At 41.2% G+C, this 12,500-nt stretch overlaps 1 protein-coding gene across 1 annotated transcript in view; it reads left to right on the top strand.

Annotated features, from left to right (window-relative positions):
• LOC137426026 (N-acetylgalactosaminyltransferase 7-like) overlaps positions 1-12,500 on the top strand; it is a 270,803-nt gene that overhangs the window by 77,242 nt on the left and 181,061 nt on the right. Inside the window, exons 3-4 of the mRNA XM_068114748.2 lie at positions 1,578-1,744; positions 2,011-2,141. Of these exons, the coding sequence (XP_067970849.1) occupies positions 1,578-1,744; positions 2,011-2,141 (298 nt within the window). The remainder of the gene's footprint in view (positions 1-1,577; positions 1,745-2,010; positions 2,142-12,500) is intronic.

Raw genomic sequence — 12,500 nt, 5'->3', positions numbered from 1 at the left:
AATAGTGCGCAAGTGCTTTGGCAAAAACAGTATTTTAATTTTTTGATTAGTCAATTAATTGATTAATTATTTAATTATTATCGATTTATTAATCACTTATTTATTTTCTTTCTCATCTCCTTTTCAGGCACCTTTTGAGCTAAGAAGCTGATATGTGGTCATGACAATGACCAAGTGATTTGGCTGTAAAGGGTATCTTTGATTTATTGATTAATTATTTAATTATTATCAATTTATTAATCACTTATTTATTTTCTTTCTCATCTCCTTTTCAGGCACCTTTTGAGCTAAGAAGTTGATATTTGGACACGACAATGACCAAGTGATTTGGCTGTAAAGGGTATCTTTGATTTATTGATTAATTATTTAATTATCATCGATTTATTAATCACTTATTTATTTTCTTTCTCATCTCCTTTTCAGGCACCTTTTGAGCTAAGAAGTTGATATTTGGACACGACAATGACCAAGTGATTTGGCTGTAAAGGGTATCTTTGATTTATTGATTAATTATTTAATTATTATCGATTTATTAATCACTTATTTATTTTCTTTATCATCTCCTTTTCAGGCACCTTTTGAGCTAAGAAGTTGATATTTGGACACGACAATGACCAAGTGATTTGGCTGTAAAGGGTATCTTTGATTTATTGATTAATTATTTAATTATTATCGATTTATTAATCACTTATTTATTTTCTTTATCATCTCCTTTTCAGGCACCTTTTGAGCTAAGAAGTTGATATTTGGACACGACAATGACCAAGTGATTTGGCTGTAAAGGGTATCTTTGATTTATTGATTAATTATTTAATTATTATCGATTTATTAATCACTTATTTATTTTCTTTCTCATCTCCTTTTCAGGCACCTTTTGAGCTAAGAAGCTGATGTTTGGACACGACAATGACCAAGTGATTTGGCTGTAAAGGGTATCTTTGATTTATTGATTAATTATTTAATTTTAAAATTAATTAACTGATTTTTGTAAAGTTTTAGATTCGGATCAAAGAGTGGAGGTTGAGGTATGCTATTAGCCAATTGATTGAGAAATTAATTATTTAATGATTTATTTATTTTAATTGCACAATTAATCAATCAATTATTGCACACCTCTCCCTCCATGTGCTCGCCGAAGGCGCCCCGGCAATGTCACGTGCTGGAGGATATGTTATTTATTTATTTCATTTGGCATGGCGACGGTGTACTTTGATTGTATCTCTACCTGTCTATTCAACAATTATTTTTTCTTGTTTTCCCATTTTCTTACCTTTTTCTTCGTGAAGTGCTTTTGGATTTTCCTCTGAAATAAGAGAAACGTCAAATAAGGAATTGATTGATCCCGGTCTGTTTTGCTACAGCAGCTCCCATGTAACACTTGCTGGAGCTCCAACTGGAGAGCATGTCGCAATGTATTATGGGAAATTCGTTTGTTATTCTGACATTGCATGCTGCGGCACATTAAAGCCATTTTGCTCTGTTTGCTGATTGAAGTATCGGATATTTCTATTGTCCAGGTACGAGAGTATTTTCTAACATTTCCATAAGCAATGGTCCATTTGTGGAATGTGTTTCAGGTGCAAATTTTGGCATTATGACGAGACTTTGCCCAAAGCCAGTGTTATCGTGGTGTTCCACAACGAGGGATGGTCCACACTTCTCCGCACACTTCACAGTATAATACGACGAACTCCGACACACTCTCTTGCTGAGATTGTACTGATCGATGATGCCAGCACAAAGTGTGAGTAACACCAAGTTCTTATTGAAAGATTATTGTTAAACTTCAAGTGGTTGTGTTTGGGAAGAACCAGGTATTCAAAACCGAAGGTATTGCCAACAAATGTAACCAGGTATCCACCAAGTAGATGATGCCTCGGGTCCGACGTTTCGACCACCAAGTGGTCGTCATCAGGAGCATGCGTGCCTGGTGTTAAGTCTAATAACGATGTTATGGTCTGTAAATTACCTGTACTAAGTTATTATTCTGTGGAATGTTTGCCATCTCAGCACACCTCGGTCTCCAGTTGGAAGATTACATCAGACGATGGGGAGGAATTGTTCGTCTCTTCCGCAATGCTCGTCGTGAAGGCCTCATCCAATCTCGCAGCATCGGGGCTCGTCATGCCACATGGGGAGAGGTACAGCACTGAGCCAGAGAACACACACAAACACACACACAGATACACACATACATACACACATACACACAAACACACACAGATACACACATACAAACAAACACACACAGATACACACATACACACACACACACACAAACACACACAGATACACACATACATACACACATACACACAAACACACACATATACACACATACATACACACATACATACACACATACACACAAACACACACAGATACACACATACATACACACATACACACAAACACACAGATACACACATACCTACACACATACACACACACACAGATACACACATACATACACACATACACACAAACACACGCAGATAGACACATACATACACACAAACACACACAGATACACACATACATACACACATACACACAAACACACACAGATACACACATACATATACACATACACACAAACACACACAGATACACACATACATACACACATACACACAAACACACAAACAGATACACGCATACATACGCACATACACACAAACACACACAGAGATACACACATACATACATACACACAACACACACAGATACACACATACATACACACATACACACACACACACAGATACACACATACATACACACATACACACATGCATACATACATACACACATATACATACACATACACACATGCATACATACATACACACATACACATACACACATACATACACACACATACACACAAACACACATACACATACACACATGCATACATACACACATACACATACACACACATGCATAGACACACAGACACATACACACACATGCATAGACACACAGACACACACATATAGACACATACACAAAGGCATACTCACACACTTGTTCACTCACATACTCGCATACTTACATATTTGCACTCTCGTTCACTCACATGCTCACTCACTCATTCACTCAAATACTCACACACTCACATACTTGCACACTCGTTCACTCACATGGTCACACACTTGTTCACTCAAATACTCACGCACTGACATACTTGCACACTCGTTCACTCACATGCTCACTCGTTCACTCACATGCTCACTCGTTCACTCAAATACTCACGCACTCACATACTTGTACACTCGTTCACTCACATGCTCCCCCATTCACTCAAATACTCATGCACTCACATACTTGCACACTCGTTCACTCACATGCTCACTCGTTCACTCAAATACGCACACACTCACATACTCGCACACTCGTTCACTCACATGCTCACTCACTCGTTCACTCAAATACTCACACACTCACATACTTGCACACTCGTTCACTCACATGCTCACACACTTGTTCACTCAAATACTCACGCACTCACATACTTGCACACTCGTTCACTCACATGCTCACTCGTTCACTCAAATACTCACGCACTCACATACTTGCACACTCGTTCACTCACTTGCTCACTCGTTCACTCAAATACTCACGCACTCACATACTTGCACACTCGTTCACTCACATGCTCACTCGTTCACTCAAATACTCACACATTCACATACTCACACACTCATTCACTCACATACGCATTCACTCACTCACTCACTCACTGTTGATTGAGTGAGACAGACGTTCTTGTTAACTTTTTAAAATGTTATCTACCATTGATATCACATTTGTTTCTTTCCTGAATAATTAATGTATTATAAATTACAAGGAACAACCTACAAGGGACACCTTTTTGGCCTTTCTCTTTCCAAAGGTCGAGGCTCAGGGAAGAGCGAATGCACAAAGGGTGTAGAATCATAAGTTTGACGGAAAATCTATATTATAATAGGCGAAGGTGATTCTGTCCGTCTGTCTGGGGGTGTGGCTTAGTCCGTTTGGAGAGTAGCTCCACCCATAGCTCCACCCATTCTTGGAGAGGCTTCATGCAAACAAATATCCACCATTTTATTACCTCGAATGGCTTTGAGGCCTGTTTAGTTAGGCCCATGCTGTCTTTCTCTCTCACACAGGTTTATTTCAATTCTAATTCGATATATCATTTCATTTTTAACAGTCGCTAACATAGTTTTAGACTCGGTTGAAAAAAACGGGAAGAGAATCCCAAGAAAGTTTCCGTTTATAGAACGAAATGAATTCTCAAAGGCCTGTAAACTAAAGCCCATTCATTGAGAGTCACCCTCACGATTTTATCGAATTCACCATCTGATTTAATTTTTATCGATGGTTTTAGACTCGGTGTCAGAAATAATTGAGAACATTCACGCACACACGGGAAATTGCCGAGATATATTTATAAAAATCGCGCCACGATGATACACGAAAATACACCGCCTAAAATAACATTCGGGGAAAATGACATATATTAACAATTCGCTTTTTCTTTTCCGTTAACATTATTTTATTACTTTTACGTTTTATGAGAGTCGGCACAAAAACGACGTGTATATCTTCGTTCTTTCTTATTTCATTCAACATTATTATCTGGAAGTAAAATATGTTTCAGGAAATTACCGAGAGATATTTCTTCGTTTTTTTTTTATTAGTTATGTGCGCATACACTTTAAATAGGTTTATTTGAAATCTTTAATTTTCACAATGTAATTTACTTGCCATTTGTCATTTGATGATTACGAGACACTTCCTCTTGAGAATCGTGACAATTCATGCGCTGCGTGGAAACTTCCATTTCCAAAATGAATGCGACGGTCGATGAAGAACGCAGACTTGAACAGGATGCAGCAAGAAAACGAATGAGACGGGCGAACGAGTCCGTCGACGAACGTCAATGCAGACTTGAACAGGATGTAGCAAGAACCGCACAGAGACCACACGAGACGGGAGAACCGCACAGAATGCTGCTGCAACATCGATGAGGAGGGTTGGAGAGGAGCGAGGGGTTGGAGAGCGAGGTGCTAGGAGTTGGAGAGTGAGGTGCTAGGAGTTGGAGAGTGAGGAACGAGGGGTTGGAGAGCGAGGAGCGAGGGGTTGGAGAGCGAGGAGCGAAGGGTTGGAGAGCGAGGAGATAGGGGTTGGAGAGCGAGGAGCAAGGAGTTGGAGTGAGGGCCGATTGGAGCGGAGAGGAGTGTGAGGAGGTATTGGAGAGGAGTGTGAGGAGGTATTGGAGAGGAGTGTGAGGAGGTATTGGAGAGGAGTGTGAGGGGTTGGAGAGGAGTGTGAGGGGTTGGAGAGGAGTGTGAGGGCTTGGAGAGGAGTGTGAGGGCTTGGAGAGGAGTGTGAGGGGTTGGTGAGGAGTGTGAGGGGTTGTAGAGTGTGAGGAGGTATTGGAGAGGAGTGAGGAGTTATTGGAGAGGAGTGTGAGGAGGTATTGGAGAGGAGTGTGAGGAGGTATTGGAGAGGAGTGTGAGGAGGTATTGGAGAGGAGTGTGAGGAGGTATTGGAGAGGAGTGTGAGGAGGTATTGGAGAGGAGTGCGAGGCGGTATTGGAGAGGAGTGCGAGGAGGTATTGGAGAGGAGTGCGAGGAGGTATTGGAGAGGAGGTATTGGAGAGGTGTGCGAGGAGGTATTGGAGAGGAGTGCGAGGAGGTATTGGAGAGGAGTGCGAGGAGGTATTGGAGAGGAGTGCGAGGAGGTATTGGAGAGGAGTGTGAGGAGGTATTGGAGAGGAGTGTGAGGAAGTATTGGAGAGGAGTGTGAGGAGGTATTGGAGAGGAGTGTGAGGAGGTATTGGAGAGGAGTGTGAGGAGGTGTTGGAGAGGAGTGTGAGGTGTTGGAGAGGAGTGTGAGGAGGTGTTGGAGAGGAGCGAGGGATTGGAGAGGAGAGTGAGGAGTGATTGGTGAGGAGCGATTGGAGAGGAAAGTGAGGCGCAATTGGAGAGGCGAGTGAGGCACGATTGGAGGGGAGTATGAGGAATTGAAGACGAGTGTGAGGGATTTGAGAGGAGTGTGAGGGATTTGAGAGGAGTGTGAGGGATTTGAGAGGAGTGTGAGGGATTGGAGAGGAGTGTGAGGGATTGGAGAGGAGTATGAGGGATTGTAGAGGAGTGTGAGGGATTGGAGAGGAGTGTGAGGGATTGGAGAGGAGTGTGAGGGATTGGAGAGGAGTGTGAGGGATTGGAGAGGAGTGTGAGGGATTGGAGAGGAGTGTGAATGGTTGGAGAGGAGTGTGAGGGGTTGGAGAGGATAGGAGTGTGAGGGGTTGGAGAGGATAGGAGTGTGAGGGGTTGGAGAGGAGTGTGAGGGATTGGAGAGGAGTGTGAGGGATTGGAGAGGAGCGAGGGGTTGGAGAGTGAGGAGCGATTGGAGAGGCGAGTGAGGAGCGATTGGAGAGGAGTGTGAGGAGGTATTGGAGAGGCGAGTGAGGCGCGATTGGAGGAGAGTATGAGGAATTGGAGAGGAGTGTGAGGGATTGGAGAGGAGTGTGAGGGATTGGAGAGGAGTGTGAGGGATTGGAGAGGAGTGCGAGGGATTGGAGAGGAGTGTGAGGGATTGGAGAGGAGTGTGAATGGTTGGAGAGGAGTGTGAGGGGTTTGAGAGGAGTGTGAGGGGTTGTAGAGGAGTGTGAAGGGTTGTCGAGGAGTGTGAGGGGTTGGAGAGGAGTGTGAGTGGTTGGCGAGGAGTGTGAAGGGTTGGAGAGGAGTGTGAGGGGTTGGAGAGGAGTGTGAGGGGTTGGAGAGGAGTGTGAGGGGTTGGAGAGGAGTGTGAGGGGTTGGAGAGGAGTGTGAGGGGTTGGAGAGGAGTGTGAGGGGTTGGAGAGGAGTGTGAGGGGTTGGAGAGGAGTGTGAGGGGTTGGAGAGGAGTGTGAGGGGGTATTGGAGAGGAGTGTGAGGAGGTATTGGAGAGGAGTGCGAGGAGGTATTGGAGAGGAGTGCGAGGAGGTATTGGAGAGGAGTGCGAGGAGGTATTGGAGAGGAGTGCGAGGAGGTATTGGAGAGGAGTGTGAGGAGGTATTGGAGAGGAGTGTGAGGAGGTATTGGAGAGGAGTGTGAGGAGGTATTGGAGAGGAGTGTGAGGAGGTATTGGAGAGGAGTGTGAGAAGGTATTGGAGAGGGGTGTGAGGAGGAGTGGCATTGGAGAGGCGTGAGGGTGGAGAGGAGTGAGGGGTCACATATTATGTGAAATAAATAAATTGTGTTCATTACACCATTTTAACCATTTTGTAAAATTTAATGTGCAGCATGTAAACAAGATGTCCAAATGTCACACACGTCCATACCCGTGGGATTCCCACGGGTGACCCCACTAGTATTTATATAGTGTGTGGAGGAGACAGACAAACAGAGTGCACAGACACTCTCGTCCATGAAAAGGAATGAAAATCACAAAATATCTTGGACATATGATGTTTACCTTTCCCATCTGAGTGCTTCCGTCATCATTCTTTGATCATGTGTTTCCGAATTTCCATCCTTTTGTTTTTTCATCGCAATCGTGCATTTGAGGTATAATGTGAACAAAGCAATGCACAAGCTTTGTTGTTGTGTTTACAAATCCATTTTGTGTAATGTGAATGTCCTGTTTGGAAACACGAGACATTAAAGTACAATTTGCATGTCTAATTACCTGTTTGTGTACTTTGAATTGCCCTTTAAATGCTAAAAAGATGTCTTTCGAAATGAAATGTAAAAGCTCTTCTCTCAAGATTCCCATTCGAACTGCTCTTTCATTTTGGAGTAGGAATTGCTCATATTCCCAGGCAGGTATAGGTGTTTTATTGCCGCACCTGCTTCGTATTACCTACTGGGCAAGACAAGGTGTACACAAATCAAAACCAGAGGCATTAACATCAAACGCATTCACCTGTTCTGATCAATCAGCGATGTCTCCCACTCGTCTGACAACACTGCAAATTCTGTAAACACCTGGTGGAAGATTTTGTTGTTGATCCTGTTCGATCTCCAGCTGTTCTAAACACCTGCTCCCTCAAACAGACTAAACACCCTGGCTATTATTGAGAGTTACCTGGCTATAATTATTGACAGTTACCTGGCTATTATTGAGAGTTACCTGGCTATTATTGAGAGTTACCTGGCTATAATTATTGACAGTTACCTGGCTATTATTGAGAGTTACCTGGCTATTATTGAGAGTTACCCGGCTATTATTGAGAGTTACATTGAGAGTTACCTGGCTATTATTGAGTTACCTGGCTATTATTGAGAGTTACCCGGATATTATTGAGAGTTATCCAGCTATTATTGAGAGTTACCTGGCTATTATTGAGAGTTACCTGGCTATTATTGAGAGTTACCCGGCTATTATTGAGTTACCCGGCTATTATTGAGTTACCTGGCTATTATTGAGTTACCTGGCTATTATTGTTACCCGGCTATTATTGACAGTTACCTGGCTATTATTGAGAGTTACCCGGCTATTATTGAGTTACCTGGCTATTATTGAGAGTTACCTGGCTATTATTGAGTTACCCGGATATTATTGAGAGTTACCCGGCTATTATTGAGAGTTACCTGGCTATTATTGAGAGTTACCTGGCTATTATTGAGAGTTACCCAGCTATTATTGAGAGTTACCTGGCTATTATTGAGAGTTACCCAGCTATTATTGAGAGTTACTCAGCTATTATTGAGAGTTACCTGGCTATTATTGAGAGTTACCTGGCTATTATTGAGAGTTACCTGGCTATTATTGAGAGTTACCTGGCTATTATTGAGAGTTACCTGGCTATTATTGAGAGTTACCTGGCTATTATTGAGAGTTACCTGGCTATTATTGAGAGTTACCCGGCTATTATTGAGTTACCCGGCTATTATTGAGTTACCTGGCTATTATTGAGAGTTACCTAGCTATTATTGAGAGTTACCCAGCTATTATTGAGAGTTACCCGGCTATTATTGAGTTACCTGGCTATTATTGAGAGTTACCTGGTTATTATTGAGTTACCTGGCTATTATTGAGAGTTACCTGGCTATTATTGAGTTACCTGGCTATTATTGAGAGTTACCTGGCTATTATTGAGAGTTACCTGGCTATTATTGAGAGTTACCTGGCTATTATTGAGAGTTACCTGGCTATTATTGAGTTACCCGGCTATTATTGAGTTACCCGGCTATTATTGAGTTACCTGGCTATTATTGAGAGTTACCTGGCTATTATTGAGTTACCCATCTATTATTGAGAGTTACCCGGCTATTATTGAGTTACCTGGCTATTATTGAGAGTTACCTGGTTATTATTGAGTTACCTGGCTATTATTGAGAGTTACCTGGCTATTATTGAGAGTTACCTGGCTATTATTGAGAGTTACCTGGCTATTATTGAGAGTTACCTGGCTATTATTGAGAGTTACCTGGCTATTATTGAGAGTTACCTGGCTATTATTGAGAGTTACCTGGCTATTATTGAGAGTGGAAATTTGCAGTCTGCTTGTGGAATGGTGGTCAAAAACACTTTCAAAATAAGGTCCCTCATTAAGCTGCATTGATTTTAACCAGTGAACAATAGCAGGTATTGATCTGTAAAATGAAGGTAAGGTCGATCCCGCACAACACAACCACTGAAGTCTGTCCCATGATTTTCTGCCTCGTTTACACCACTACAACCCATATTTTTAATTCCCTTTTATATTTGACTAGGGCATGCCCGTACTATATCTATATCTAAAATTATATCCCCCCCCCTCTATTTACATGAAATGGTTTGGTCCAAAGCGAACGGCTTGCGAGTGGTGACAATCCCCCCCCTCTATTTACATGCAATGGTTTGGTCCAAAGCGAACGGCTTCCGGAGTTTGGTAAAGAAATCGCCATCGCGTGCACAAACGCGCAGGAAAGCGAATGAATCGCAAATTCGGTTTTATTAGTTTTAAAACATAGTTTAACGCCAACATAGTTTGCAAACGTGAAATAAATGAATACGCTCTCAAATGTGCCATCCGAGGCAGAGTGTGCCCGCCACGTTCGGCACACGCGATCGTTCGCTGCTCTCTGATTGGTTGAATCGTTTTTTGGACATAGCTCGGTAAGTAATTGTCCGATTAATATGAAACCTTGAAAAGGCACATCCTCGGGTCCCCAGCAATATACCTGGCAAGTTAAAAGTATATCGGACCCGTGGTTGTCGAGAAACAGCGGTCACAGACAAACGTACAAACGTACAGACAGAGATTACTGGAATTATAGATAGATGAGATGCATTGTGTTTGCAATCTGCAAGCAGCTAAATAACTCAAGTAAGTCAAAAATAAGTACAGATACAGTCAAAGTACACCGCCCCCATGCCAAATAAAGAAATATCCTCCAGCGCGGCATTGCCGGGGCACCTTCGGCTCATAGAGACTGAATTAGGTGGGAGAGGTATACAATAATTGATTGATTAATTATATAATTAAAATCAATAAAAGATTATCATAAAATATTTTCTTAATCAATTGGCTAATAGCATACCTAAACTACCAGTGCTTCATTCGAAGCTGTAACTTTTTGAAAATTAATTAAATAGGTCATTAATCGAATAACTTAAATAATTTATTGATTAATAACTAAATAATTAATCGATTAATTGATTAATCAATAAATCAAAAATACCCTTTACAGTCAAATCAATTGGTCACTGTCATGTCCAAATATCAGCTTCCTAGCTCAAAAGGTGCCTGAGATATTCCCCAGATGAGAAAAGAACAGAAAAACAGAACCACCTTTAGAGGCCATTTTTCCCTGCGGAGCAGGGGTTGGCCTTTTTTGGGCACCTTGGTCCCTATTTTGAAGCAATGTTTTACAGCCGAATGCCCTTCCTGTCGCCAACCCTGTTAGTCGCCTCTTGCGACACACAGGGAATTACCAGTGAGCTGGTACTCAATTTGCCGACCTCGGAAGGATGACAGGCTGAGTCAACCCCCCTGGTGTTAATTCAGCAATCAACCGGGATTCAAACCCAGGATCCCAGGACCCAGGATCCAGGCCCAGATGAGAAAGAAAATAAATAAATGATTAATAACGAAAATAAATAAATAATAATCATAAAAAAAATAAATTAATCAATTGGCTAATAGAATACATAAACCACAACCATTTCATCTGAATCTGTAACTTCAATTTTTTTTTTAAATTAAGTCATTAATCGAATAATTAAATAATTAATCGATTAATGGATTAATCAATAGATCAAAAATTGCATTTAGAGCCAAATCACTTGGTCATTGGCATGTCCAAATATTAGCTTCCGAACTCAAAAGATGCCTGAGATAATGGCCAGATGAGAATGGAAATATTGCACACCGCTCCTTTCCTATGCCATCTCCAGGCACTGCATAACGTCATTGCCGGGCACCGTAGGGGGCTCTGCAATGACGCACGCTGAAAGGGAGTACTCAGTTTTCACTCTGGTTGTTTGTTTGTTTACTTGTTTTCTTTCTTTCTTGTTTGTTTGTCCGGGCGATATCTCAGCCATCCTTTGAGCAAGGAAGCTGACATTTCGGCACAATAGTGAGCAAGTGCTTTGGAAAAACTGTATTTTTTGTTTTTTGATTAATCAATTAATTGATTAGTTATTTAATTATTATCGATTAATTAAGTACCTATCAATTTCCTTTCTCCTCTGGGCATTATCTCAGGCACCTTTTGAGCTAGGAAGCTGATATTTGGACATGACAATGATCAAGTGGTTTGGATGCCAAGGCTATTTTCGATTTATTGATGTATATATATATATAATTATATATATATATATAAATATATATATATATATATATATATATATATATATATATATATTTTTTTTTGTATACAAGATCGAGGCTCGTGAAAGAGCTAACATTAATCACACAAAAAGTCGAACCGACACATAAAACACAAAATAAGGGGAGCGGTAGACAAGATGGGGAGAGAGGGGGAAGGACACAAACACAACATTTGAGAGCAGGGACATCGAGAGATCTGTGGGAGTGAGAGGGCTTGGGGGGAGGTGGGAGAGGTATAAAATATATGGACACTGCAAGGACTTCCAGGAAAGAAGTTGGAATTTCAAAAATGTGTATCTGGGGTGAATTAACGGGGGTAGAAAAGATCAAGGTTTTGGATGGGGGAAGATAAGAGAAGGTGGTGAACAGCTGTTTTAAAGACCTGGAGGCAGGAGTGGGATTGAAGGGCGTGAGGGAGATTGATTAATCAATTAATCGATTAATTATATAATTATTCGATTAATGGCTTCATTAATTAAAAAAATTTAAAGTTACACATTCGGATGAAACGGTGGTGGTTTAGGTATTCTATTAGCCGATTGATAAATTATTTAATTATTTTATGAATATTATTTATTTATTTTCATTATTAATTATTTATTTATTTTCTTTCTCTTCTGGGGAATATCTCAGGCACCTTTTGAGCTAGGAAGCTGATATTTGGACATGATAGTGACCAATTGATTTGACTGTAAAGGGTACT

This window comes from Myxine glutinosa, chromosome 4 (assembly GCF_964187855.1).
Source record: "Myxine glutinosa chromosome 4, kmMyxGlut1.1, whole genome shotgun sequence".
Lineage (NCBI taxonomy): Eukaryota > Metazoa > Chordata > Myxini > Myxiniformes > Myxinidae > Myxine > Myxine glutinosa.
This window is presented reverse-complemented; position numbering and strand designations above follow the sequence as displayed.